The sequence below is a fragment of the Peromyscus maniculatus genome, chromosome 7 (assembly GCF_049852395.1).
Source record: "Peromyscus maniculatus bairdii isolate BWxNUB_F1_BW_parent chromosome 7, HU_Pman_BW_mat_3.1, whole genome shotgun sequence".
Classification (NCBI taxonomy): domain Eukaryota; kingdom Metazoa; phylum Chordata; class Mammalia; order Rodentia; family Cricetidae; genus Peromyscus; species Peromyscus maniculatus.
The window spans coordinates 93,156,678-93,184,186 of NC_134858.1; the positions used below are offsets into that span (position 1 = coordinate 93,156,678).

Consider the following 27,509-nt stretch of genomic DNA (forward strand, 5'->3'; position numbering starts at 1 on the left):
TAGAAAACATCACGGCTCAATTAATGTTGGTATTGAAAGCAGTTCTAAAATTGATGGACTGTGCATGTTACTAAGATCCATCAAGTGCCCTTGGAGACCAGAAGTTCATTGACACTGTCCCTGACGATGTCCTGGAGAGCAGAGAAGCCACACTTAGCCTTCATCCTCTCCTTAGAGCCCAGTACATGACCTGACACAGACAGATATAATACTCAATAAATATTTGGTCAATTAATAAGAAAAAATTGGCTTGCTTTCACAGGAGAAACTAAGTAAACCCCACAGCTTTCTGTTGTTCCTTGCCCCACCCTCAAGGAACTGAGTTCATTCTTGAAGTGTTTTAAGTCCAAGTCAGGTTTATGACCTGGTTCAGTTATTTTCAGGCCTCAAGGGTACTTTCTAAACTGAAGGCAGGAACCACAAGTCTGGCTGGGAATGTAGCTCAGTATGTGTATTCAGCATGAGTGAGGTCCTGGGGTCAGTCTCTAGCACCACGCAAACATAAACTGTCACATCTTTCCATTGAAAGAAAGAGAGAGAGAGAAGAAGAAGAAGAGGAGGAGGAGGAGGAGGAGGGAGGGAGGGAGGGAGGGAGGGAGGGAGGGAGGGAGGGAGGGAGGGAGGAAGGGAGGAAGGAAGGAAGGAAGGAAGGAAGGAAGGAAGGAAGGAAGGAAGGAAGGAAGGAAGGAAGGAAGGAAGGAAGGAAGAACTTTAGAGCCATTGAGGCAACTATCCAATTAGCCACTAATTATCCTTTTGTGTGTGCTGGAGATGGAACTCCTGGCCTTGAACATGCTTGGCAAGGGCTTTATCACAAAACTGTAGCTCTATCACTGACATACCTTTTTTATTTAAAGAATTTAAAAATATATGCATACATATGTGCCTAGTGAGAGTATGTGCACCACATGTTTGCAGATGCCCAAGGGGGGCTTTGGATCCCCTAGAGTTCTAGGTGGTTGTGAGTCATCTGATGTGGGTGCTGGGAGCCAAACCAGGTCCTCTGCAAGAGCTGTAAACTCTCTTAACCACGAAGCCATTTCTCCAGCCCCATTGCTGATATATCTAATTTATTTATAAATGGAGTGGTGATTATTTTAAATTAAGGATACAGCTGATAAGATTAGCATGATATGCTCCATTGTTTGTGGCACATAATGAGTCACTGAATTTCTCTAGTAGGTAGCAAGGTGGCAGACTATAAGTACATTTCAGGTCATTTGTTACACAGGTCCATAGCGAACGGTTTCAACCTTTTCCTAAGTAGCAGGTTTCAGACTGGCACTTACCAGTGGTTTTCTTCGGATAGATAGTATGCTTTTTATTTATTTACTTATATTTTATGTACATGGGTGTTTTGCCTGCATGTATGGCTGTACACTACGGTGTGCAGTGCCCAAGGAGACCAGAAGAAGATGTTGGATTCCCTGGAACCCAAGTTACAGATGGTTTCAGGCCACTGCGTGGGTACTGAAGATTGAACCAGGGTCCTCTGCCAGAGCAGCCAGTGTTCTTAACCACTAAGCTGTCTCTCCAGCCCCCACAGTATCGTAATGGTAGCCAAGCGTTATCTACATTGACTGAGTGGTAGGCCCTGCTCTGGACTCAGCTGACTGGTAGATAAACACAGGTTGTTATATTGTACAGGTCATGGCACCCACACAGCACTTGGCTGGCTTTCTTCTCTATGACAGAATAACTTTGTAACATCAACCCCGAGGAGGAACGATTCATGGGGATCACAGTTTCAGAGGTGTCAGCCAGTGGTCACAGCTGCCTCTCCCGCGCCGGTCATGAGGCCCGTGAGGCTGGAGCATAGGGTGAAGCTGGGTTGCTTACCCAACGGCAGGCAGGACCGAGGGAGAGGAAGAGGAGACAGGAAGGGAGGGAGACACAAAAGGTCACCCTCAGTAACCTGCTTTAGCCCGTCTCTTAAAGTTTCTCCCACATGGCAACAGTGGGAACACGTCTCTACAGTAAAAACTTCACACACTGAAAAAAGAAACTGAGAAGGTACCTGACGATGGAGAGGCCTCCGGGGTTGGCAGAATTAATATTGTGAAAACGACTATATTACCAAACAGAACTACCAATTCAATGTAATGCATAAGAAAATCCTAACCATATCCTTCACAGAACTAGGAACACAAAACAAAACCCCAAACCAAAGCAAGCAAAAAACAACCCTACACCAATCTAGTTTCTTTTAAAAGCAGAAAGTGGGACTGAGGATACAGCTCAGTTGTCAGAATGATTGCCTGCCTAGCATGCAGGAAGCCCTGAGATCAATCCCCACCCCTCAGTCCCGTGTTGTTTTAATTCTTGTCCCTCATCTTACTCTCTGGAAAGGAGTAAGAAGGAGTCCTTACCTCCCTCCCTCCCTCCCTCCCTCTCTCCCTCCCTCCCTTCTTCCCTCCCTTTTTCCTTCCTTCTTTCTCACCTGCCTGCCTGCCTTTTTTCTTTTGGATTTTTTCAAGACAGGGTTTCTCTGTGTAGCCTGGCTATCCCAGAACCCACTCTGTAGACCAGGCTGGCCTAGAGCTCAGAGATCTGCCTGCCTCTGCCTCCCGGGTGCTGGGACAAAAGGCGTGCATCACTACATATTTGTTTCCTTTTTCTCTCTTTGAAATCACGGCTGACCATCTTGAAGCGTTCCATATTGCTGGCACAGGTGGCAAAGCTGCCGTTTTCGTCAGTGTGGCCAAGGCCTGTGCTGAGGGCAGACCAAGCAGAGCTGCTGCCTTCCCCCAAACACACACTGGTTTTCACTGCCATGTGAGAGCATGACCAGCTAGCTTCCATTCCCCTAGAAACACCCGGGGTGGGGGTCGGGGTATAGTTGGCATTGAAATAAAGCAAAGTTATGGCTGATTGAGAAATGAAAGGGAGAAACAATGTTCAGGGCTGTGGCATTCTCCCTGGGGCTCTGAGGTCACTGTTACTTTGGGTGGGGTGATCTCATTAAAGAAGCCGCCCGCCTAGGGGTGCCCTGCCTCTCCCTCTTGGCATAGAGTGGATGTACAAACCCAGATCTGTTGTGTGCCTCAGATGTGTACATCCTATTATTGGTTAAGTTTAGGTTCTTCTCTTTGTACTTAGATTTTAAAGGTGCCCTAGGATTGACAATTTAGAAAAACCAGATCAAAATTTGAGTAGACTTTTTTTTAATGAATTAGTTTATTTATTTTAATTTTGTGTATATGAGTATTCTGCTTGCATGTATATCTGTGCACCACGTGCATGCTGGATGCTTTTGAAGGCCAGAAGAGAGTGTCAGATCCTCTGAAACTGGAGTTCAGGCACTTATAAGCCACCATGTGGGTGCTTAGAAATCAAACCTGGGTTCTCTGGAAGAGCAGCAAGTACTCCTAACCACTGAGCCACCTCTCTAGTCCCTTGAATAGACATGTTACCAAAGGTAAATGAATGGTCAGCAGGTGTGTGAGGAGATGCATAGTATCACTAGCTACTGGAGAAATAAACACTGCAGTGAACACAAAAGTAAAAAGCACAAATGTCAAACCTGTGAGAATGGGGGGAGTCAGGAGGACAGCCAATAGGGCTGGGCAGACGGCCCTGCCGGCACAGCCAGCACTTTCCATCCAAGTATGAGGACCTGCTCTTCAGCTCCAGCTGAGTGTGGCACAGGCCTCTAATCCTGGGCTGGGGAGGCGGAGACAGGAGGATTCCTGAGGCTGGAAGCCAGTGGATCTCAACAAATCAGTGAGCTCCAGGTTCAGTGAAAGTCTCAAAAATAAAGTAGAGGAGAGTAGTTGAGGAAGATATCAGACATGCACACATGTGCACTCATTCACAGCACGCACACATACACACACACACACACACACACACACACAGAGAGAGAGAGACAGAGAGAGAGAGAGACAGAGAGAGAGACAGAGAGAGAGACAGAGAGAGAGAGAGTTAATTTTTCACAGTGCTAGTAGAAATGTAAAATAGTACTGTCACTTCAGAAAACAGTTTCTTTAAAGTTAAACATCTACCATGTGGCCTAGCACTGACACCCTAAGTAGAAGAAAAGTGAAAATATGCATCCATAAGACTTGTGAAAAAAACTGGCCATAGGACACACCAATGTAGATGTATTCCAAATATCAACCAACTGATGAGTGGATGAAAGGTGTATACATACAATGAAATATTCAGTCATAAAGCATGGTACTCCCTCATGGCTCAACATGGATGGATTGGATGACACTATGCTAAGTGAAAGAAACCAGCTGCAAAGCCCCTACGTTACAATAGTCCATATACATAGAACATTCAGAAAAGGCCAATCTGTGGCTTCCCGAGGCTGGGGTGGGAACAGGGACTGACTGCAGTTGGCATAAGAGATCTTTTGGAGGCGATCGGCAGAAATGTTCTAGAAGTGGATGGTAATTGTAGTTGTGAAACTGCATAAATTTGCTAAACGCCACCAACACGTGCACTCAGAGTGAATGAACATAATGTCGGTGATCATACCTAAGTGGAGTTGCTTTTGAAGTTATAAAAGGGGAATGAGGCTTCAGATAGAAAAACTCTGGCCTGACTGACATTTGAGCTATCAGGGGACTGTGGGACCCTGCGTAAGGATTGTGGCCCAGGAGTGGGGTGAGAACAGCAGTACCCCCTGTGCCTGGCTTCCTGGGACTGATTAAGAAGCCCCACAGCACCCTGCACAGACGGCCCCTCAGGCAGTGGGGCGCGGGGGTCTGAGTAAAGGTGCTTTAATCTTTCCATGAATTCAAGCCAAGCTCTGCAGTTGAAGAACTAAAGACGTGGATGGACAGGACACCTAGAGAGGCGCTAGACACCCTGGACACCGGTCCCTGGTGCGTGAATCCTAAATGGTCTTATAACAAAAACCCGGAGCCAGATATCGGGGTAAATGCTGAAAGATCAGAGGAAACAAGCCGCAGCCACTTCTCACCTCGCCAGCTCCTCAGCCGATCCTGTCTCCACCAATCCTCAGGCTGAATGCCTCTGAGTCCTCAGCCGAAAGGGTCTCCAGTTCCTGTCTCCTGAGGCTTTATGTGCCTTTCTCCACCCAGCCAATTCACGTCCTATCTCAACCTTCCTAGTGCTGGGATTAATGGCGTGCGTGTTTCCCAAATACTGGGGTTAAAGGTGTGTGCCACCACTGCCTGGCTCTGTTTCTCTCCTTTACTGGATCAATCTCACATAGCCCAGGGTGGCCTTGAACTCACAGAGATCCAGACGGATCTCTGCCTCTCGAGTGCTAGGATTCAAGGTGTGTGCCACCATGGCCTGACCTCTGTGTTCAACTCTGTGGCTGGCTCTGTCCTCTGATCTTCAGGCAAGCTTTATTTCTTAGATCACAGATATCACCCCAGGTCCCCGCGCCCGCGATGGCCTGTCCAGCACGTGCACCAGACACTGCACAGTGGCAGTGCCGAGCCTCCTCTGTCCTCTTTTGCCACTGGTGTCCTTATGGTTCCTCCTAAGCGTGTCGCTGTCTCCAAACGTTTAAGAACATTTAATTAAATGCCACGCCATCTGAACAAAGTGACTCACTCTCTGCCTCGGTTTGCTTAAATATCATGCTAGTTTATCTGCTTTTCTTCTGCTTTTCGTTTCATTAATTTTTTTTAAAGCTTCTTGGGTGAGGCTGTCTAAGTGGAAGATGATTATTTTGAAGAGAATTTAAAACAAAGTTAGCTGGATTTCTCCCTCGCCTCCCATGTCCTCCTCCTCCCTCCTCACCCTTGGTTTTAAAACCTTGGGGTCTCACTATATGTGTAGCCCAGGCTTGCTTTGAAGTCAATATCTTTCTACCACAGCTTCTCTGTGCTGTGGTGACAGGTGAGGCTTTTTTTTTTTTTTTTTGAGATGGGGACTCACTATGCCCTAGAACTCATTATGTAGATGAGCTTGGCTTTGGACTGGCTTCTGTCCTTCTGCCTCTGCTTCCCAAAGGCTGGGATTGTAGGCTTGTCCAACACACGTTCTAAGCATCCTGAACTACTGGTGAGAGCTTTAGAATGATGTCATGAGAAACAAGGAAGGGAAAGAGCTGTGCACAGCCAGGCATGGTGGGTCACACTGGTCTGGTTGATCCATTTCTCAGGCCTGCTTCTTCGGGGCCCAGCTGGCCCCAGAAAGTCTTTATTGCCTGGGAGACTGATCATGTGGTTCTTGTCATGACATTGCCATGTGGAAGAATTGTTATCCTCAGAATTGAAGATGAGTCGAGGCAGAAATGACACCCAGAAAGATAGAGTGGAGGTAGACAAGGATGGGGCCTTTGTGGCACTCACTCTAACTGCCCGTGGATATTGTAGCATATGCCTGTAACATCGTAAACTCAACATCTTCAAAAAGAAACCACTGTGCCTCCTGCCTGTTTGCATGTCTTCTAAGGTAAATGACCCATGTCCCTCTTCTCTTGACTGTGTTTCTATTGTTGATGGTGCCCATGGGCTTGCCACCTCCAGGGTATCTTTGATGAAATGTCTCTTACCTGGCATCTTTCCTCTGCTCTATTGTTACCTTAAATAAGCTCAGCTTTCCCCCACAATGACCACAGTGAACTCAAAATAACAATGATGTCTTTCCTTCTTTTTTCCCCTTTGTAATGTGTGTGTATGCACATATGGATAGCGTCCTGCGTAGGAGAAAGTACTGAAGATAGGAATTAAATACAGCTTTCTGGCGTTAATATTCTGTTAATTTTAAAATGCTGGGGCTAAGGAGATGACGCAGTGTGTAAAAACACTCTCTGTGTCTAAAAGCCGGAAACAGTAGTGCAAGCTCTGAGGTCCTAACATGCTTACAGGAAATGGAAGTAGAGACAAGAGAACCTCGAGGGCTAGCCTGGTGTATCCAGCCATCAAGGGTCTATCTCAGACAAAGTGGAAAAGCAAGGCCCAACACCCAACACATGTTTGCATCTTATGCCCCCCTCTCATACACACACACACACACACACACACACGGAAAATAAAATAAATTATTCACAAGTCTTGAGCTTATCAATTTCTATGAATCTGTTCTGTAGAAATATTCCCTCAAGCACAGGATTTGTGTAATTACAAATATAGTAACAGAATGGATGTTCCTGAGGAGAAAGTGGAAACCATGGGCTACTGATGCCTGTATTGGGAGGATCTTGTGATAGAGGCTCAGAAAACTAAGCAAACTTCAAGAAATGCAATTCCTGCTCTAGGGAAAACAAATTCCACAAGAAATAGAACGCTTTAGCTCAGCAGTGAATGTTTACATGAAGGTGGTACAGGAAATTTTGAATAGTGATTTAACTAGAAATTTGATGGAGGGGCATGGGGAATTAATTATAGGAAGCAAAGGATAATGAGTAAAAGAGGTAACCCAAGCACCACAGGCTGCTGTTTCACAAGGCGGCGAGTCCGGGACAGGCTAGCATAGAGCCAAACTGGTCATCTCTAAGAGGCCGGTGCCAGGGAGGAGGAGATGGCACAGACTAGAATGTCTCAGTAAAGCCTGGAGTTCTCTTGTAGACTGTAGGCAGCAACATTAACTTTTACATAGAAATTAGACTTTCAAATAATTGAGTTCTCTCTTTAGGCAACTGTATGCAGCCCCTCCAAGCCTTTTTAGTTGTGGGAGAGGACAGTGGATGCTCTTTGTACAGATTCTGTTTTAACTGTTCAATTGCCTTATCTCAGAAGGGAATGGTTTTTCTTTCAGTCCTAGTAAAATACCATCATAATTTTATATTCAGGATCCATCACAGATCTATCCAGATGACAGACGTATTCCTGAAAATGACATTTCAGGGTTTCCCCCTTTCTTCAGGTCACTGGATAGAAGTAGGCTCTACCTTACAAAGGTGTGGAGGGATTACACTGAGCTCACTTCAGAAGGAAGCACCGGGGCCTGGGTGAGGACATAGGCGGGAAAACGTTGCTGCAGAATCTGGTCCTCGGAGCCCCCGGGGAAGCCAGGCATGACCTCTGGGGTTGGCTGTCCAGTCAGCGTGACGTCATCCCAGAGTCCCAGGTCCCAGGGACTGGACAGCTCCTGAAGAACAATGCCTGGGGTGACCTCTGGCTTCCACACGCTTGTGCACCTGCATATACACATGCGCCCACGTGCACGTGTACACACACTCGGAAACACGCGCACGTGCGCACGCACACACAGAAGAAATCTCCTAGTAAAAGGCTCCCCTGGCTTTTATTTCTGTTGTGCTTAAAAATAGCTATAACGTGGACTAATTGTTTAATGTTGGGACACTTTTTCCTTCCACAAATCTCCACCAATCGAGTTTATGTTGTTCTGGGTTAGCTCATCTTGACAACTTCTGGAGACCTGAAAGAATGTCCTAAAATGACTCTCTGAAGATGTAGAGAAATCGGCTTGCTTTAGTTTTGTGACCTTCTGAAGTCTTCTACCAGGAAGCATAATTCACAAGAAGAAGTTGTTTTTAAAATTCACAACCCTGTACACATGGATTGAAAGAGTGTAACAAAAGCCGGGCAGTGGTGGTGGCAAATGTCTTTAATCCCAGCACTCGGGAGACAGAAGCAGGCGGATCTCTGTGAGTCCGAGGCCAGCCTGGGCTACAGAGTGAGATCCAGGACAGCCAAAGCTACACAGAGAAACCCTGTCTCAGGGGGAGAGAGAGAGAGAGAGAGAGAGAGAGAGAGAGAGAGAGAGAGAGAGAGAGAGAGAGAGAGAGAGAGAGAGAAGAAAGAGTGTGGCCAAGGAGGCCCCGTGGGACAGGTGTATCAACCTAGCCTTAGGTGCCACCTCTCTTTTCAGTGAGGTCCAGCCTGCTCCAGAGAGCTATTGCCAGGCTCTGGGTCACATAGATTCTTGGAGTTCAAGTCTTTCTTTTCTTTTGGCTGCGACTGCCCTTCCCTGGTGTTTAATGAACACACGTTGATTTGCAAAATAGATAATGAAACAGCACAGAAAAGCCTAGAACTATTCTCACCTTGATCAAAATAAAGAAAGCGAAGACAGGAATGTGTCCCTCATCAGCACCCCCACCTGGCCGACCTTCTCAGCTGCCCCCCGCCCCCCTGTGTTTCAGTTATGCAGACAGGTCTCAGAGGGGAACTGTCTGGCTGTGTGCTGTGAGGCTGCTGAGCCCAAGATCACATGAGATGAGTGGTGACTGGTTGTCTGCCCCGGGAGAGGAATACTGGGCTCTGGCGGGGATAGAGGAGTTGCAATTCCCCCTAGATATGGCCTGGGGGGGGGGGGGAGGCAGGTTCCTAGAGAAGATGTGTTTGGCCCAACTTTGGAATTGGGTGAGAGTCAATGGTGGGAGATGAAGAAAAAAATGTATTCCGGGAAGGGAAAATGCTCCTGGGATAGAGAAGAGGGAGGGATCCATTTCTTTTCTCAGGTCAAGAAATAACTGCTGAATGCCTCTTACCACTGCCGCCCTCCAGGTAAAGGAGTCAGGGTAATGGTGGTGGCGTTTTTAGAGCCTAAGCTTAGATCCGTTGCTGTGTTCTGTAGTGCGGATCTTGGCCATGCCCTGCAAATGCATGGGTTGAAGCGTTGGTGCTCGGCCTAGGGTGTCTTTAGAACCGTGGTCCTCAGCCTGTGGGTTGCAACACCATCTGGGTCACCTAACACCATCCTGCATATCAGACATTTACATTATGATTCTTTTTTTTTTGTTTGTTTGTTTGTTTTTTTGTTTTGTTTTTCGAGACAGGGTTTCTCTGTGTAGCTTTGCGCCTTTCCTGGAACTCATTTGGTAGCCCAGGCTGGCCTCGAACTCACAGAGATCCGCCTGCCTCTGCCTCCCGAGTGCTGGGATTAAAGGCGTGCGCCACCACCGCCCGGCTTACATTATGATTCTTAACAGTAACAAAATTACAGTTATGAAGTAGCATCGAAAATAATCTTATGGTCGGGGATCAGCACAACATGAGGAACTGTACTAAAGGGCTGCAGCATTAGCAAGATTGAGAACCACTGTATTAGGATATGGTGGTACCTGTAAAAAGTGGGGCCTATTAGACCAATGGGGTCCTGGTGGCCAGTGTTATGTCAACTTGACAGGAGCCCGAGTCATTTGGGAAAGGGGAGGAGCCTCAACTGGGAGAATGCCCCAACTCGATTGGCCTGTGGAGTGTGTGTGTGTGTGTGTGTGTGTGTGTGTGTGTGTTTGTTTAATTAATGATTGATGTGGGAAGGCCCACCCCATTGTGAGTAGTGCCACTCCTTGGCAGGTAGTCCTAGAGTTTATAAGGAAGCCAACGGAGCAAGCCAAGAAGAGCACAGCCTCCTGCCTCCGTCCCTGCCTCCAGGTTCCTGCTTTGAGCTCCTGCCCTGACTTCCCTGGACGACAGACTACAGACTGTAAGAGGAAATAAACCTTTTCCTCCACAGCTTGTTTTGGTCGTGATGTTTTATCAGAGTAATGGAAATCCTAGCTGCGGCGGGCCTTTCTTTAACGGGGAAATCAAGGTCTTGGCCCCTTCACGTCTCTTTCTTTCCGTTCCTAGCTGCACTGAACCCATCTTGGCGCTACCACGCGTTCCTGACCCTGGTATGCGACTTCATCCCAGGCTCAGAAGATGTGCGAGCATCTGCCCAAATAAACGCTGTCTTCTCTTACAATAAGTCCCTGCATCTCGGGCATGCTGTCACCGTGAGAGAAAGCTGACAAGCGCCATGTGCCCCAGTTACTCTGCCTCGGCTCATTTCGGTGATGAGTCCTAATGGTCCACGCCCCCTCTAAAATAAGTTGCCGGTAATGGAATGCTGCTGGCCAAGTACACTCTACATAGCTGTCATCCGGCAAAGCTGTTTCTCCCTTGGCTATTTTCAGACCCCGCTTCGTCTGGGAGACACACTAAGCTGTTGGCTTATGAAGAACGTATAGACACCTAAAACAACCAAGATGACCTCGGTGTCGGGGAAGGACAACTGATGTGTGCCACGACCCGGGTCACTAAGAACTAAGTTTCCCTGACAAGCAGCTCCCCAAACTCCAGTGGTTAACACAGCACGATGAGGGGCTGCCCCGGGCAGCGGTCCTCAGCACTGACTCCTTCCCTGCTCTGCCATCTCCCAGGACCTCCTGCTTCCTCTACTGAATCCTTTCTTTAAAGTCCAAACAGAGCTGCAAGGAATATTTGATATATCACTTCTATTGACATCCAACTGGCCCAGACCTCTTCGAGCGGCCTCATTCTACCTGCAAAGGAAGCTGGGAAAAGTGGACTTCCTGTGTGTCGAGAGAGAGGGGAAATGAGCTTAAGAAGCCTCCCCACAGTCTCCACCACAGTCAAGTCATGGGAAACACTGTGGAGGGTCCTCTTTCCCTCTCCCAGCCTGTCGGCCATCAGTCCGAGAGGGGAAAGAGGCAGAAAGGGCAGCAGAAAGCTTTGTACATGGCCCGTGAGCAGGAATGGAGACAGCCTCCCAGAAGACAGATGTCAATGAATCAACTCAATTCTATTCCAGAGTATAAGGAACATATAGGATTGGGGAGCCTGGGGACAAACTGTAATTTGCATTAAGTGGCACGCTCCTATCACAAGGCTTCGTCTGTGGCAGTCGGGTCCTATAGTAGAACTCCTAGCACAAGTCTTCTCAGCAGGGATCTGTGCCAAGGTCAAGCTAATGATGAATCAGGCATCTGGCTTAGAGACAGCTTTTTGACAAGGTCAGTCCTGTGGGTCCAGGGACATTCTCCAGATAAGGACAGGTAGAGAGCAGGAAGCCTTGCTGGGGAGTGAAGGAGTTTCCATATTGCCGAGCTTAGAGAAAGCTGCCAGGCTATGGCAGACTGTAACCTCCAACCAGCCAGCAATGTATTCCAACAAAACACAGCAAGGTACAAACCTTGGGCTCTGCCACAGTCTTGCTAAGTGGCCTTAGACACATTATATTATAACTGTTGTGATGTCTCTTCCTATTCCTAAGGTTAATAATGTTTGCTCTGTACCTTTCAGTGAGTTTACATTTTTCTATAATTGTGTGCACGAACAGTAGGAATCACAGCCTGCCACTTTTTTTTTTTTTAAGATTACCCAGATGTAGTCATTTGCTCCATGGACATTTTCCAGGCACCGTGCTGGCTGGCTATAGGTAAATTCTGCTCCCTGTACCATGCCTGCTGGTGGTAAGATGGGTGCCAAATAATCTACAAAGAAGTAATATAGCCGTGCGACGCACATGGTCAGTATGTGGAGCCTGAAGGGCTCAGGTGGGCCTCTGTGAAGAAGTAATCCTTGAGCTGAGACCTAAGATAAGGTGAATCAGACACAGAGTATCGGGGAAAAGTGCTGCCAAGCCGCGGCCCCTGAGGTGGGAGCCATCTTTAGAGCGTTCCTCAGTGAAGTGGCTGCATCGTGGCCAAATGTGTGAGAAGACACATGAGATGGCCAAGGGCTGTGTCGTGCAGAGTCGTGGCCTCTCTACCTCAGTTTCCACCAGCCTTGGCCAATACACCATCAGCTTCATGGAATCACCGGGGATGGTTGTAGGAGACAACACGTACAGTGTTTAGAAAATGTGCATAACACCTGGAGATCGAGTTTATTGTGTTTCCAAAGGCAGTGGGAACGTTTGGGGCGATTTCCAGTAGGGTGGTGTGACTAACGCTCTGACTAGCGCTCTGTAGACTCCAGGGGAGGGGCTTTCTCACTCCTAGATGTCAAAGGAGTTTAAATTTTTTGGTGAAACAACATTATGTGTTATTTCTATTAAAATTGTTTTATTTTCTAAATATGGGCAAGATTGCCCTTAAACTAGTATTGAGATATCCACAGGCTATGTATGAGCAAGCTTTTGTAAGCTTCTGATTTATTCCCATCTTGAAAACTAGCCAGATATTTATGCATACTTTTAATGTAAAATTGTCTGGACCATGTATGGGGTGCACGTGCAGGGTAACAGTGGACCGCCTTTCTTCCCAGGCTTGATGTGAATGATCTGAGCGTTAGCGCATGAATTACCACGTCTGTTTGGAAAAGAGAGAGAAATCCTAGAAGCTGGAAATGATGGCTTTTTAAAAAACCAGATCTGCTGCAGAAACAGATCTTTTCTCTCCAAGGCATAAGTGGTATGTTGGTGCAGGAGAGCTGCAGACCCGGAACAGAAGCGTTTCTACAGACGTGCCCTCCCCAGCCAAGCTGGCCGTGGGTTTGCGTTTTGCTCAGCCTTCCATGAAAACGCAAACCACCAACTTAGCATGCACTTCCCCTCTTCGCTGGCAGGAGCCCTGGCATCAAGTGACTTGGCAAGTGTGCCTGTGACAATAAGGACATCCCAGGGGCTGTGGGTGAACTGAGGTCATTGCCATCAGCTTTGGCCCACACAGGACTCAGCTGTTGATTGGAAAAAGCACGGACGTGGGATTATTTCTCCTCCAGGCAGATAATGAATCCCCTAGCCAATATCATCTCACAAAACAACAGCGTCATCTAATTGCCACCAAAATAAGTAATTATCAAGCGTCTGCATCATATGTGAGCATTTGGAGGGGATTAGGAATAAGAAGTTTCTAAAGAGCGATGCTGTGCTCTTGTGAGAATCCTTGAACATCAAGCTGCATTTTCTCTTAGGTTCTTAGAACTCCTGATAATTGAACAATTAATGCAAGTATTTAACAATTAGAATGCAACCAGGATGGCTGGGATATGTGGTAGAGAACTTGCCTGGTGAGCAGAAGGTCCTGGGTTCAATTCCTAGCACATTATAAACCACAGCCTGGTGGCGCATGCCTGTAGTCCCAGCATGTAGGAAGTGGAGGCAGGAGGATCAGAATTTCACATCATCTGAAGTTACATAGCAAATTCCATGCCAGCCTGGACTACTTGAGACCTTGTCTCAAAGTGGGGGTGGGGGGCGTGGGGGGGAAAGGAAGGGAATGCCCCCATCTTGGGATTTTTTCCACTACAGTTTCCACTGTGGGTTGTATACAGGTATGAGAGAAAAATTAAATGACACTGAAATGACGTTATTCTACCATAGTCAAACAAAACGAGCCCCGGGGAAACCAGGTTAATGTTAGTGTATCTCTGGCCTTCAGTTCTGAGGCCCTGTTAAGATGGTGTAGAGCCAATGGGCTTAAGCTTGCAGGCATGGGTTCCTAACCTTGTCCTTCGTGTCGTGAGTATGTCTTTACATAAGAAAATCCTGACAGTGAACTCATGTGGTTGCAGAGACCCAGCACACGATCTGAACTTTAGGGCGGAACAACTCGGATACAGGAAGTAAAGACACGTGGCTGAGGCTGATGGCCGGCGATCCCACCAAATGCTTCTGTAGACACTTTCTCCTTCCTCCTCCCAGGACAAAGAAGGAAGCATCACAAGAATTACACAGAGAAATTTCAGTGAAGAAAATATGACAAGGGAAGAGATGACCTTTTTAATTGCTGTGCATAGTGATTCAGGTCACCTGACAAACACACTCTCCACCCAGGGAAACAAAAAAGTTTTAAAACGTAGTGATTTTTTTTAGACAAGATGAATCAAAAAGTATCCAATTAACTTAATATAGATTTCGGTTCATATTTTCCCTGGCCTCAATTGAACTATCTGAAAATTAACTGTACAGTTGCTAAATAAGCCCTTAACTTTGAACTTCACAGAAGCATACTATATAGTGAGGTTGTCTTTTGTTTCATTTGCAAAAAAAAAGAAAAGATGTTTCAAAATGTTCCTTTGCCAAGCAACATGTCTGGGTAGCTCAGTATTTTAGAATGTGTAAATATACACTAATAAAACCAGTCAGAACTGGTATTCTTTATAAACAATGATACCAGATAATGAGATCAGTCCGGTATTCTGCGGCTTCGTTGAGATAAATTCTTTTTCAGAATAGTGTCGTGCGCCTTACAGAATTGTTGAGCTGACGGTAAGGACGTGTGTTCTTATTCCGAAGCAGTGTGCTAGGAACTCTTCCTGGCTTAGTTCAGCCCTGAGAAGAAAATCACCTTGGGTCATTTACTTATTCATTTATGAGTGTGTGTGTTGCTGGGATGGAACCCAGTGCTTCACACAGGCTAGGCAAACACTCTGCATGGAGGCACACCTCGGCCTGGTGTACTGTGCTCAGACTCTGTACGGAGGCACACCCCGGCCTGTGCACTGTGCTCAGACTCTGCACTGAGGCACACCCCGGCCTGTGCACTGTGCTCAGACTCTGCACTGAGGCACACCCCGGCCTGTGCACTGTGCTCAGACTCTGCACTGAGGCACACCCCGGCCTGTGCACTGTGCTCAGACTCTGTACTGAGGCACACCCCGGCCTGTGTACTGTGCTCAGACTCTGTACTGAGGCACACCCCGGCCTGTGTACTGTGCTCAGACTCTGCACGGAGGCACACCCCGGCCTGTGCACTGTGCTCTGACTCTGTACGGAGGCACACCCCGGCCTGTGCACTGTGTGTGCTCAGACTCTGCACGGAGGCACACCCCGGCCTGTGCACTGTGCTCTGACTCTGTACGGAGGCACACCCCGGCCTGTGTACTGTGTGTGCTCTGACTCTGTACTGAGGCACACCCCGGCCTGTGCACTGTGCTCAGACTCTGTACGGAGGCACACCCCGGCCTGTGTACTGTGTGTGCTCTGACTCTGTACGGAGGCACACCCCGGCCTGTGTACTGTGCTCAGACTCTGTACAGAGGCACACCCCGGCCTGTGCACTGTGCTCAGACTCTGTACGGAGGCACACCCCGGCCTGTGTACTGTGCTCAGACTCTGTACAGAGGCACACCCCGGCCTGTGCACTGTGCTCAGACTCTGTACGGAGTCACACCCCGGCCTGTGCACTGTGCTCAGACTCTGTACGGAGGCACACCCCGGCCTGTGCACTGTGCTCAGACTCTGTACGGAGTCACACCCCGGCCTGGTACGCTGTGCTCTGCTGTCTTTAGTGCTGACCGGCTGACCGGCCACAGATGTTGCTTCTTTGACACAGTTTTTTACCTGGCTTTTTTTTCTTGTCAGGTCCCCGAGGGCAAAGTGGTCGTCCTGAATTTCCGATTCATAGACCTTGAGAGCGACAACCTGTGTCGCTATGACTTCGTGGACGTGTACAATGGCCATGCCAATGGCCAGCGCATCGGGCGCTTCTGTGGTACATTCCGACCTGGATCCCTTGTAGCCAGTGGCAACAAGATGATGGTACAAATGATTTCCGATGCCAACACTGCCGGGAGTGGCTTCATGGCCACGTTCTCTGCTGCTGCACCAGACGGAAAAGGTACCGTTTCCACACAGGAGCCGTGGCAATAGTGATGGCTGGTCATGGGGATTCGTTACCTATTGTGTGTCAGGCGCTGCTCTTGGAACTTTGTGTTTCCTCTTTCAAAGCACACTAGCAGTTCTCAAAGAGCCGGGGAATGCCAACAAGTCACCAAGAGGTCATTCTAAAAAGCCCGTATATATTTTTGTAAAAAGTCAAGCATAGAAATTCGTAGGGTTAAATGAGAAGCTTGGATTTTTCTTCACAGACGTACAAGCCACTACTTTACCTCATCCTCCAGAAAGGCATGACCAGTGGTTTCTGTGTGTCTCTCTCTCCGTGTTTACTTACATTCATATACTTTCACAACAACTCTTTGAAAACCTACGTGACATCACGTATCATTTCGTAACTTTCTCGTTTTACTTAATGCTGTGTCTTGGGACATTTTCGGGTCAGTTTGTAGGAGCTCTCCAGGAGGCACTTTGAAGGATGACTGAGCAGGCAGCATTTCGGAAGCCCCGGCCCCAGGGTGCTTGCTCATCAGGCCTGGGTTTGGGTGAGAGTGCCACACCACTAGATTGAGAAGTCAGAAGACGGGATTGAGGGCTGACGGTGCCATCAGAGCGGTGAGGGAGAAATCCTAGCAGGTGTGACAGAAGCATGGAGTTCCAAATATACCCAGAAAATCTACCCATGTCTTTGACGGCAAAACTACAACTTGTGTGTGTGTGTGATTGCGGGGGGGGGGGGGGGGTTGTTGGAGAGATGGCTCGGCAGTTAAGAGCACTGGCTGCTCTTCCAGAGGACCTGGTTCAGTTCCCAGCATCCACAGGGCAGCTCATAGCTCTCTGTGACTCCAATTCCAAGGAACCCAACACCCATAACAAAACACCAATGCACATAAAAGAAAAAAGAAACACTACAATTTCGGGACAAGGGCCTGAGCAAGGATTAGAGCCTCTGGCCACTGCCAGGAAGACAGACTGTTTAAGTGTAGCTAAATGCCTACCAGGAGAAAAATCACTTTTCAAAGGAATATAACAGAATCTAGAGTATAATGCAGCCCATTCATGGTGCATATCTGTAGTGAAGAAAAAAAGCAGTCAGTAGAAAAACCCATCATAAATCAGAGGTTGCAAGTAACAGATGAATGCTTCATTTTTCAATTGGGCTACTTATTATATTTGTGCACTGGTGATTTCTCTGTAGGGAAATAAACCAATAGGAGACAAGTGGAAGTCTGGGGGATAGACAGACAGACAGACAGGTTTGAGGGATGGCTCACTACCAGCAGCACTTTAAGCAGCTAATGTGAATTTGTTTCCTGAATCCCAGTCACCCAGGAAGCTGAGGAAGGAAGATTTCAAGTTACAGGGTAGCCAGGGCTACAGAACAGATTCTTTATTGGGGGGGGAGGGGGCGGCGCTGGAGGTGTGGCCCAGTGTAAGGCTTGCTTAACATGTACAAAGTCCTGGGTTCAATTTCCAGTATTGAAGGAGGGGGAAAAGGTTTCAGGATTTAAAAGGAATGTTTGTAGAATAAATAAAACAAGAAACAGAAAATATTTTTAAAAAAGTAACAAGATGGTGACTTTAGAGCTAGAAAGTACAGAATTTGATATCTTATAATTTACCCAATTACAATCTTATAAGTAGTGTGGAGGTTACAGAAACAGTTCCCCATAAATAAAAGTTACCGGTCTGAAACACCAGCACAGAAAAGATCGAAAAGGGAGACCAAAGGACCGGAGAAATAGTATCAAACTGCCTAATATATAAGTAAGTTTTATCTCTAAAACAGTGATAACAGGACAGAAACAAACACGTAAAGAAAAACGACTTTAGCTGCACTGGGATTTAACAAAGTACATGAATTGATGCAGCCAAGAAGATAACAAACTCCAAATAGGATACATTTAAAAAAAAGTAGCCGGGTGGTGGTGGCACACGCCTTTAATCCCAGCACTCGGGAGGCAGAGCCAGGCGGATCTCTGTGATCTACAGAGCCAGCTCCAGGATAGGCACCAAAACTACACAGAGAATCCCTGACTTGAAAAAATCAAAAAATAAATAAGTAAATAAAAATAAAAAAGCGTTGTCCATTATAACTGAATTTCAGAACTCAACGGATGAGATTCCTAACGCCAAGCAGATGGACTGAAGGAAGAACTAGGCGCTGGGCTTGGCCTTCTGTTGTGAGATGCAGAGGAAGCAGAGGGCAGTGCCATGCGTCCTTAAGTGCTGGGATGAGGATGCAAGCATCCTCTACAGCCAGCTTTGCAGCATGGCAGCGAGGGAAGGCACTCCCAACAGTGCCATGAATGTCTCCAAGACATTTCTATCTGTGCCACGGGAAGTGCTGAAGGCAGCAGAACCTCACAAGGGAAACCTTAGCAGGGGCTGACCTGAAGGCAGTGAAGGACGCCCCCTGGGAGTGGTTAGCACAGACGAGCGCATACTATGTTTGCCTTTTGATTTCTGTTCATGACTAAAACATGAGCGCTGTATTATGAAAGATATAATGTCTTGTATTTGACAACAAAGGATGGCTAGATACAACCTCAGACACACACACATACACACTCACATATACACATATGCATACACACACAAAAAATGTTCTGAATGATCTCTGTGTAGGTTGTGATGAGTTCAGTGTGTCAAACATCCATTAAAACCTGGAGATCTATGACTGACAGACAAAAGATTTAAATAGACTACTGAAATTCCCCACTTAAAGAAAGCTTGAAGGAAGAACACATGCAATAAAAGGTGAGAACAAATTGAAAAAAAAAAAGTAATGGGCACACTGAACCCAAGACATCCATAAATACACTAGCTGTAAGGGATTTAACACCCAAATAGAAGAAAGTTCTTGTTATGATTGATTAAAAGCAAGTCCCAGACACATGTTGTCTATCAAAAACCACTTGAAATACAAAGACCAAATAGACCAAAAGTAAAAGGATGAAAAAAAAAACATACCATGTGAACTTCATTAAAATGGAAACAGACACATATTCAATTACACCATTACAGATATGAACAGGCAATCCACACTGCTAGAGGAAATATCCACAGCTGTCAGTTTATACTTAGAATACACAGAAATAACACCCAACAATAGAAGAACTTCAATAAATGCGAACTGAGTGAGACACTTGTACAAGCGTTTCACAGAGGCTTCTATGAATGGCCAGTATCCTTAATCATCAGAAAAATGCAAATTAAGGCAGTGAGGGGCTGGGAGATGGCTCAGTGATTAAAAGCACTGGCTGGTCTTCCAGAAGACCAGGATCTGTAATTCTCGTCCCAGGAGAGCTGATACCTTCTTCTGGCCTCTGTGAGCACTGTACACACATGGTGCACTGATAATACATTCAGGCAAACACTGAATGGACATATAAACATATGTTATACATGTAAAATAAAAATAAAATCTTAATTTTTTTTCAACGATCACAGTGAGATAGATGCCACTACTTCCCCATTATGTTGGCTAAAAATCTGATAACATGATGTGGTACAAGAATGGGGAGTAACCATTGATCTCGATCCTCAAGAGGTATAAAATGATAATAAACTCTTCGGTGCTAGGAGAAGTTCCAGTGGTGTCGATTGTTTAATGAAGTTAACACCTGTATCTGTTCTGGCCCATCAATGCATTCTTAGGTATTAATGCAAGAAAAATGAAAATACACATCAACAAAAAAGATATGCAAAAAAACCCATGACATCCTCACTAACAATATCCTAAACTGAAAACAACCCGTGAGGGTTAGTTTTCTGTCAACTTAACACAAGCCAAGGTCACCTTGAAAGAGGGAATCTCAACGGAGAAAATGCCTCCCTCTATAGGCAAGTCTGTGAGGAAGTTTTTGATTAATGATTGATGTGGAAGGGCCGAGCCCACTATGGGCGGTGCCATCCCTGGGCTAGTGGTCCTAGATTATATAAGAAAGCCGGCTGAGCAAACCTTGGGGAGAAAGCCTGTAGGCAGGACTCCCCCATGACCTCTTCTTCAGTTCCTGCCCTGACTTCCTTTCATCATAGACTGCGATTAGAACATGTAAGCCAAAAAAATCCCAGAGTTCCCTCACCCCCCCCACCCAAGTTGCTTATCACAGAAATACATATCAAAGAAAGACATAACCCTAAATAAACATCAGCAGAAGAATGGGCACACAAATTGCAGAGTCTGCATACAGTAGGATACTACCCAGAAGTCTAAAGTACAACCACTGACGACAGCCACATGGAGAAACCTCTCAGACATCACGACAAGCAACAGAAGACCGGAAGGATGCCCCTGCATGACTCAGTTTATACAAAGCTCTGCAATAAAACTGTGGTGAAAGGTTTTTCAGAAGAGAGGCATGATGGGAGGTTTGTGAGACATGGAGTCTCTGTTATCTCAGGAGTGTGGCTCACACCGGTGCAATCCCTTTGCCAGTCACGTAAAGCTTAAGATTTGTGAATTTACCTCCCCAAACCTGTGAAATGAAAACAAGAATAAAACAGTGAAGCAGGTGTTGGGGGATTGGGTAGCGACAGAGAAAACAGGAAACATATAACTGTTGACAACGGGTGGTGGAGACACAGAGAACCTTATGTTCTGTTCACTTTAAACGCTAGAGGTTTGCGCTCATCATTTAGAAATTATTCTAAACTCAATTCTTATAGTGTGACTTCTTTAATTTAAATGTTTGTTTCAAGAGTCTTCCATGTCAAAGAAAGGTTTTGTTCCTTTAGCCTCAACTCAGTTATTTGTAAGTTAATTCGAAGTGAAATTAAATTTGTAACTTTATGCCGGGCAGTGGTGGCGCACGCCTTTAATCCCAGCACTCGGGAGGCAGAGGCAGGCGGATCTCTGTGAGTTCGAGGCCAGCCTGGTCTCCAAAGTGGATCTCTGTGAGTTCGAGGCCAGCCTGGTCTCCAAAGCGAGTTCCAGGAAAGGTGCAAAGCTACACAGAGAAACCCTGTCTCGAAAAACCAAAAAAAAAAAAAAAAAAAAAAAAAATTGTAACTTTATATCCAATTAGACTGCTCAAACTATTTTCTTGACTTAACAATATATATGCAGTACATGCCTCTAGTGTCTACATTAAGAGTCATTAAATGTTAACTGTGGTCGATTTTAGGTGGTGGGACTGGGGTAATTTTTTCACTTGTATGCTTCCCTGTACTGCTGGAAGTTTATAAACACACTTTTGTGTGGGTATGGGGGTGCACCATCAGATGACCCTCTGTGTGTGCAAGACAGACATCAGCCTCAGGTATTGCTCCCCAGGAGCCTCCACCTTGGTTCTGAGGTAGGCTCTCAGACTGGCACCTGGAGCTTGCCGGCTGTGCTAGCCTGAGCCTCCACCCACCTCCCCGGTGCTGGGATTATGAGCACATGCTACCATGCCTGGCATTTTTACCTGGCTTCTGGGATTCAAACTCAGGTCCTCATCAGCACTTTACCAACTGGGTTCGACTAAGTGTTACTAGATGTTATATATATATATATATATATATATATATATATATATATATATATTGTGTATATGTGTGTGTATACATACATACATATATATATATATTGTGTATATGTGTGTGTATACATACATATATATATATATATATATATATATAGAGAGAGAGAGAGAGAGAGAGAGAGAGAGAATACTAGATATTAGTAATGAAAACTGTCTATAATAGCTAACTTGAATTTTGTCTATGGGACTTTAATAGATAACCAATGAACCAATGCCTTGAGAATTCTTAGAAACAGATTCATTGCACTGTCTGCAATTTGGAATGAGTGGCATTTTTGTTCAAAAAGAGGGGAGAATGGACGACAGAAACGCCGTGGTTCTGAGTCCATTCCTTCCCTCTCTTGAGTGGCATGTCAGACATGACCCAGTACTCTGTGAACTGGCTGTGGGGACAGCGTGTCTGTAATCACAGCACAAGGAGGTGGAGGCAGAGGACCAGAGCCGGACTCAGCTACATAGTGCACTCATGGCTAGCCTGAGGTGTAAGACCATCTCAAAAACAAACAAATTAGATGTGTAGAGCAGATTGTGTGATCATTTCTTTAAAGAGGAAGCTGAACAGCACCTACCATTGCCTTGATATGCTGCGATATCCCTAAAGTTCTCATTCCTGACCTCTGGGTGATTGTACTACTATGACCTATGTTAGGGTATGAACTTGTATGTTTTTCATGTTTAATGACTTCAGGAGACAGGTACTGTGGAGGACGCCTTGAAAAACCTTCCGGCTCTTTTAAAACCCCCAACTGGCCAGATCGAGATTACCCCGTAGGAGTTACTTGTGTGTGGCACATCGTCGCCCCGAAGAACCAGGTGAGGCTCCGGAGAATGTGATGAAAGTGAGTATGTGTGAATCGCTCACAGTGTGAGCCTTGCCTCTGGGAAAGCCCAGGTGGACCCCAGGACTTCTTCTTACGAAGACCCAGGCTAAAGCTGCCCTTGGTACTATTTGACTTGCAAAGATATAGATTTGATTTCCCATTATGTAATTATAACTTTCAAAAATAGTTTTGAAAATACAAATTATAAGCAAATTCCGCATAGGACTGTGTAGGCCTGGGGCAGATGTAAAGAGCTTGAGGCTGCAAGCATCAGCACCTAGCAGCGTGGGGATGAAGGGCCCCAGACACAGGCACGTCCCAGCATCCCCTCTGCTCATGTGGTCAGTCCACCTTGTCCAGGGCACGCCTCATTCCCGCAAAGCCAGCAAGCCGCTACAGAGCCTTCGAGGAACCCCTTATCTCCGGTGATAGAGGGTCAGCTTTTGAGTGTTGGGGTTGTTTGAAACAAAATGTGTGCCCATTCCTCATCTGTTCCTCTAGAGCAGTGGTCCTCAACCTTCCTGATGCTGCAGCCCTTTAATACAGTTCCTCGTGGTGTGCTGACCCCAACCATAAAATTATTTCATTGCTACTTCATAACTGTAAATTTTGCTACTGTTAAGAAAAGTAATGTTAATATCTGATATGGGTCGTGACCCACAGTTGAGAACCACTGCTCTAAAACAATCAGCTGAAATCCAGTTTTCCAGCATTTATTAATATATGGTTATAAGAAATTTTGCCCTTTCTAGGAACCACTGCATATCAATTATAGGACAGAATTTGATTCAGGAATGGATGGATTTTGCTAAAGGAAATCTTAAAAAATAAATTTGTAAAATTATTCTTGTTTCAAACACTACTGACTTTAGTCTAAACACTCTCTGAACATCACAGTACTGCTTTTTAAATTATTTGATTGATTTATTTTTTATTTTCTGTGTATGAGTATTTTGTCTGCATGCATGTCTCTGCACCACGTGTGTGCCTGGTGCCTGGGGAGGCCAGAAGTGGGAATCTGCTTCCCTGGGAATGGGAGTTACAGATCACTGTGAGGGGCCATGTGGGTGCTGGGAGAGAGGTTTCCGGTCCTCTGGAAAAACAGTCAGTGCTCTTACCCGCTCAGCCATCTCTACAGCCCCACGATACCTGCCACAGGTTTGTTTTTAACATCAATTATGATCCAGGAAAAAACACCCTGCAAGTCACTGAGGTGAACACACACATATACGCAAATGCAGACATCCACACTGAACCCAGTCTTCATTTAAAGACCAGAAATGTAGCCTTTTGTTTAATAGTGAAAAACTACATGTCTGTTGAAGGGATTACAGTTTATAGTAATATTTAAAAGTACATTTTTGAAATACTTAAAACCATTATGTAACTCTTGAAATTGTGTTGACCATTTGTCCGTGACATTAATATAGCTGACTAAATAAGGTCAATGTTATTAGCTTCCAAATTTCTGTCCCGCATCTTCTCTCGTGGTCTTCCCCCCATTATCAGGAGTTTCGGGTTTGGTTTGTTTCGCTTAGTTGAATTTGTCACCAGCGCTGGGGTATTTGGAACCCTCGGGCATTCTGTCCAAAGAGGAAAAACAGCCGGAAGATTGGATCCTGAGGAATTTCTGTACAAGTCTACGGAATGCTCTTCAAAAGTGCGGCCTCTGGATTCTGTCACAGCCCTCCCCTTTCTCCTCCCAGTTCCTTTTAATCTCCTCTCCAAAAGCTTTTTAATTTTCAGGGCAAGAAAGTTCAGCCAATTTTTAAATGGAAAATATTTTATTAGTTGCTGATGAAAATTCAGTGGCTCCCCAAAGGAGATTTTTAAACATAGTTGAAAGCAATTTTTAGCATGAGCAAGTCAGAACACCCCTCCCCCCGCCCGCCTCCCCCCTCCCACCATAGACGCTGGCTTCTTAAAGGCAGGTAAAAATCTACATGTACAGCACTTATGAGCCAATCAAAATTGACCTCTCTGTCCAACTGTGATACAGCTGTAGTACCTTTGCTCAGATTAATATGCAAGCATCTTCTTGAGCTTGGAATGAATACCCTCCATCCAGTGGGAATTAGTTTCCATAATCCTCCATGAATTAACAGACAGCGTCCCTGGCCACCTAATCGCCAGCAAGACTGGACAGCAGCTGAGTGCCACGGGTGTTAATGACCCAGGGAGATTTTTTTTTAGATTCACATACTGAAAATGTTCCTAACAAAACTGCTTGTAAGGGGGACAGTGGTGGCTTATAAAATTAAAATGTGCTGTTCACGTGAATGATTTAGGACACAGTTCTTAGTGCTAGAGCAAAAAGAAAAAACTTTTAATACTCACACTTTGTGTATGATGCTTCTATGAAACCTTCAAAACTCAACCATACCCCACGTGACTGTGCTTGGCCTGTGTACACGGTGTGTGCACCCCTCTTTAGCAACTCTAGTCTGTTCCCACGTCCCCGAAACTTTCAGGGGACTCCTGAAATTGACTCCTTTACATGTGATTAGAATGTTTGTCTTCTCTCAAAAGGAGAAACCTACTCATCTTGTCACCATGCACACCATGCACATATACCACACGCAGATATAATATAACATGGGGTACATCTTAGATATTACTTTTGATTTTTGTTAATTCTTTTCCCAGAGAAGAATGGATTTGGTATACAGATCCCTTTATCACCCCAGCACACACCCAGTTATCCAGATAGAACCCCCCTTTTTATTCTTTTTCTGTCTAGCTTTATTGAGGTATGGTTGGCAAATAAAAACTGTATATACCTACAGTACATAGAGTGATGCTTTGGTGATGCATATATTATGAAATATTACAATTAAACTAATTAGCACATCCTTCACTTAGCGTAGTCAACACTTGTGGTTGTGCACACGGACAACATGTAAAATCTAGGTTCTTTGCAACGTTCAAGTGTGCATGATGATTATTTATAGTTGCCGTAAGAGATCTCCAGCACCAATTACAAGGGGATCTCCACTTGAGGTGATTCGGGTTACTGACATTTCCACGCTGTGCTCTTCCTGAAGCTTATAGAGTTAAAGTTTGAGAAGTTTGATGTGGAGCGCGACAACTACTGCCGATACGACTACGTGGCCGTGTTTAATGGTGGGGAAGTCAATGACGCCAGAAGAATCGGAAAGTACTGTGGTGACAGTCCACCCGCGTAAGTCGTGCCTGCGTGTGTCACTAATATTTCAATGACTCTAAACCTCCGTCCCACCAATCTCCCTACTTGCCTCTATGTTCCGGAAAACTTTATGCTCTTGTTTGTTGGCAAAGTTTTGGGTCCCATAACCGCGGAGCCCTGTCCACCAGCAGCGGCAAAGGCCAGGCATCCCAACACGGAGTCCAGCAGCCACATGGGCATATAGAGGCCGGGCTGGTGGTCCCCAGGGGCAGTGCTTCACCTGCGTCACAGACCGGCCGAAGGGAACTCAAGCATCGGGAGGAATGGGAACTCCCGAGAAAAAAAAGAAAAAGCCAGGGGCTGATTTCCCTAGGAGGATCTGTGTAGTGTTGAAACACCTGTTCCTTGGGTGTTTATCAGAACTCTGGAAAAAAAACCATATTGGCTTATGTTAGGGGCTAGACTGGACTGGCGACTGCGCATCGGCCCTGATGATGGGATGTGGGCATTTTGCCCCTCATCTGGCCAGAGTCATGCCAAGCCAGGCCAGCTACAGACTGGGGTGAGGGTCTGGCAGGAGTAGTCTGGGAACTGGCACTTAACGTGCCCCGCCCCCACCCCTACATGTATGTGGTTAAATGTTCCAGACACTGGGATGTGAAATGCCTTGTTTGCTGTCCCAGAATGTACCTCACTAAAGGGGAACTTGAACTATTCTGGGCTCCCCGTAATTTTGCTGGCTGATGTTTTTGCCTTTTTTTCTGCTTCCCCTTTAGAGGGGTAGATAAGGAACTGTGATCCTAATAAAGCCACTGGCCTGGGTCATCAGCCCCTGCAGCACCCCGACCCCAGCTTTTGACTCTTCCCTTTGGCCATCCCTTCATTCTGTTTTGTCCCCAGTCTCCCCTCAAGACTGTCCAGAACCCCATACAGCTGATCAGGGTCAGACTTCTTTCCCGCCTCATAGGAAAATAAAAGAAAAAACAAACAAAAACCTATGGCTCAACCATCTTGAATGATTTCTGTGACTTTTTCTGCTCCCGGCATCCATTTTGGATGCAAAGAATGTATTTTCTCTACTTGCTGGACACAGTGTCTCTGCCACTAGCTCAACCATGCTAACTTGGTAGCAGCGGGAGAAGCCAGGCCTCAAGCACATCTCCATCAGCTAAAACATCTGGATTTGTCATTAGCTTTCAGCTTCTCAGCCCATGTCTGGGTGAGATCTCGTCTCCCTTCCTCATTATTCATCACATCAGCTTGTGGATGCAGCACTCGGTCCTCAGGGCACTGTGATCCTGTTGCATTTCCACAAAGCACCACAACAAAAATCTACTTCTGTTACTAACATACTCTTCCTTGAAAAAAAAAAAAATCAGTTTCTGATCCAATGTCTCCCAGCTAGTTCAAAGAAAAGTCAGGGCATGGTCACCAGAATGACGTGTACCTGTGAAGACTGGATTTCCATTGTTTCCTGTAGGGCGGGCTTGTTGCAATTTATCATTTAAACAAGATTAGTGGGTTTTGTTTGTAATTGTAGGTGAGAATCATATACAGGAAAGTTTTAAAAATTTATTTCATGTTTTTCTTTCCTTTCTTTTTTTGCTGTTTGTTTGTTTTGTTTTTTAAGACAGGGTTTCTCTGTGTAGCCCTGGCTGTCCTGGAACTCACTCTATAGACCAGGCTGGCCTCGAACTCACAGAGATCTTCCTGCCTCTGCTGCCTGAGTGCTGGAATTAAAGGTGTGAGCCACCACTACCCAACTTATTTCATTTTTTTCATAAGGAAGTTAAAATATTTCTGTTAAAAGCTTGAATCTCTGAAGCATCA

General features: G+C 45.9%; 1 protein-coding gene across 1 annotated transcript in view; it reads left to right on the forward strand.

The window, feature by feature from the left end:
• Positions 1-27,509, forward strand: part of Pcolce2 (procollagen C-endopeptidase enhancer 2) — a 57,721-nt gene that overhangs the window by 18,820 nt on the left and 11,392 nt on the right. Inside the window, exons 3-5 of the mRNA XM_006975179.4 lie at positions 15,934-16,189; positions 22,402-22,526; positions 25,579-25,715. Coding sequence (XP_006975241.2) covers positions 15,934-16,189; positions 22,402-22,526; positions 25,579-25,715 — 518 coding nt within the window. The remainder of the gene's footprint in view (positions 1-15,933; positions 16,190-22,401; positions 22,527-25,578; positions 25,716-27,509) is intronic.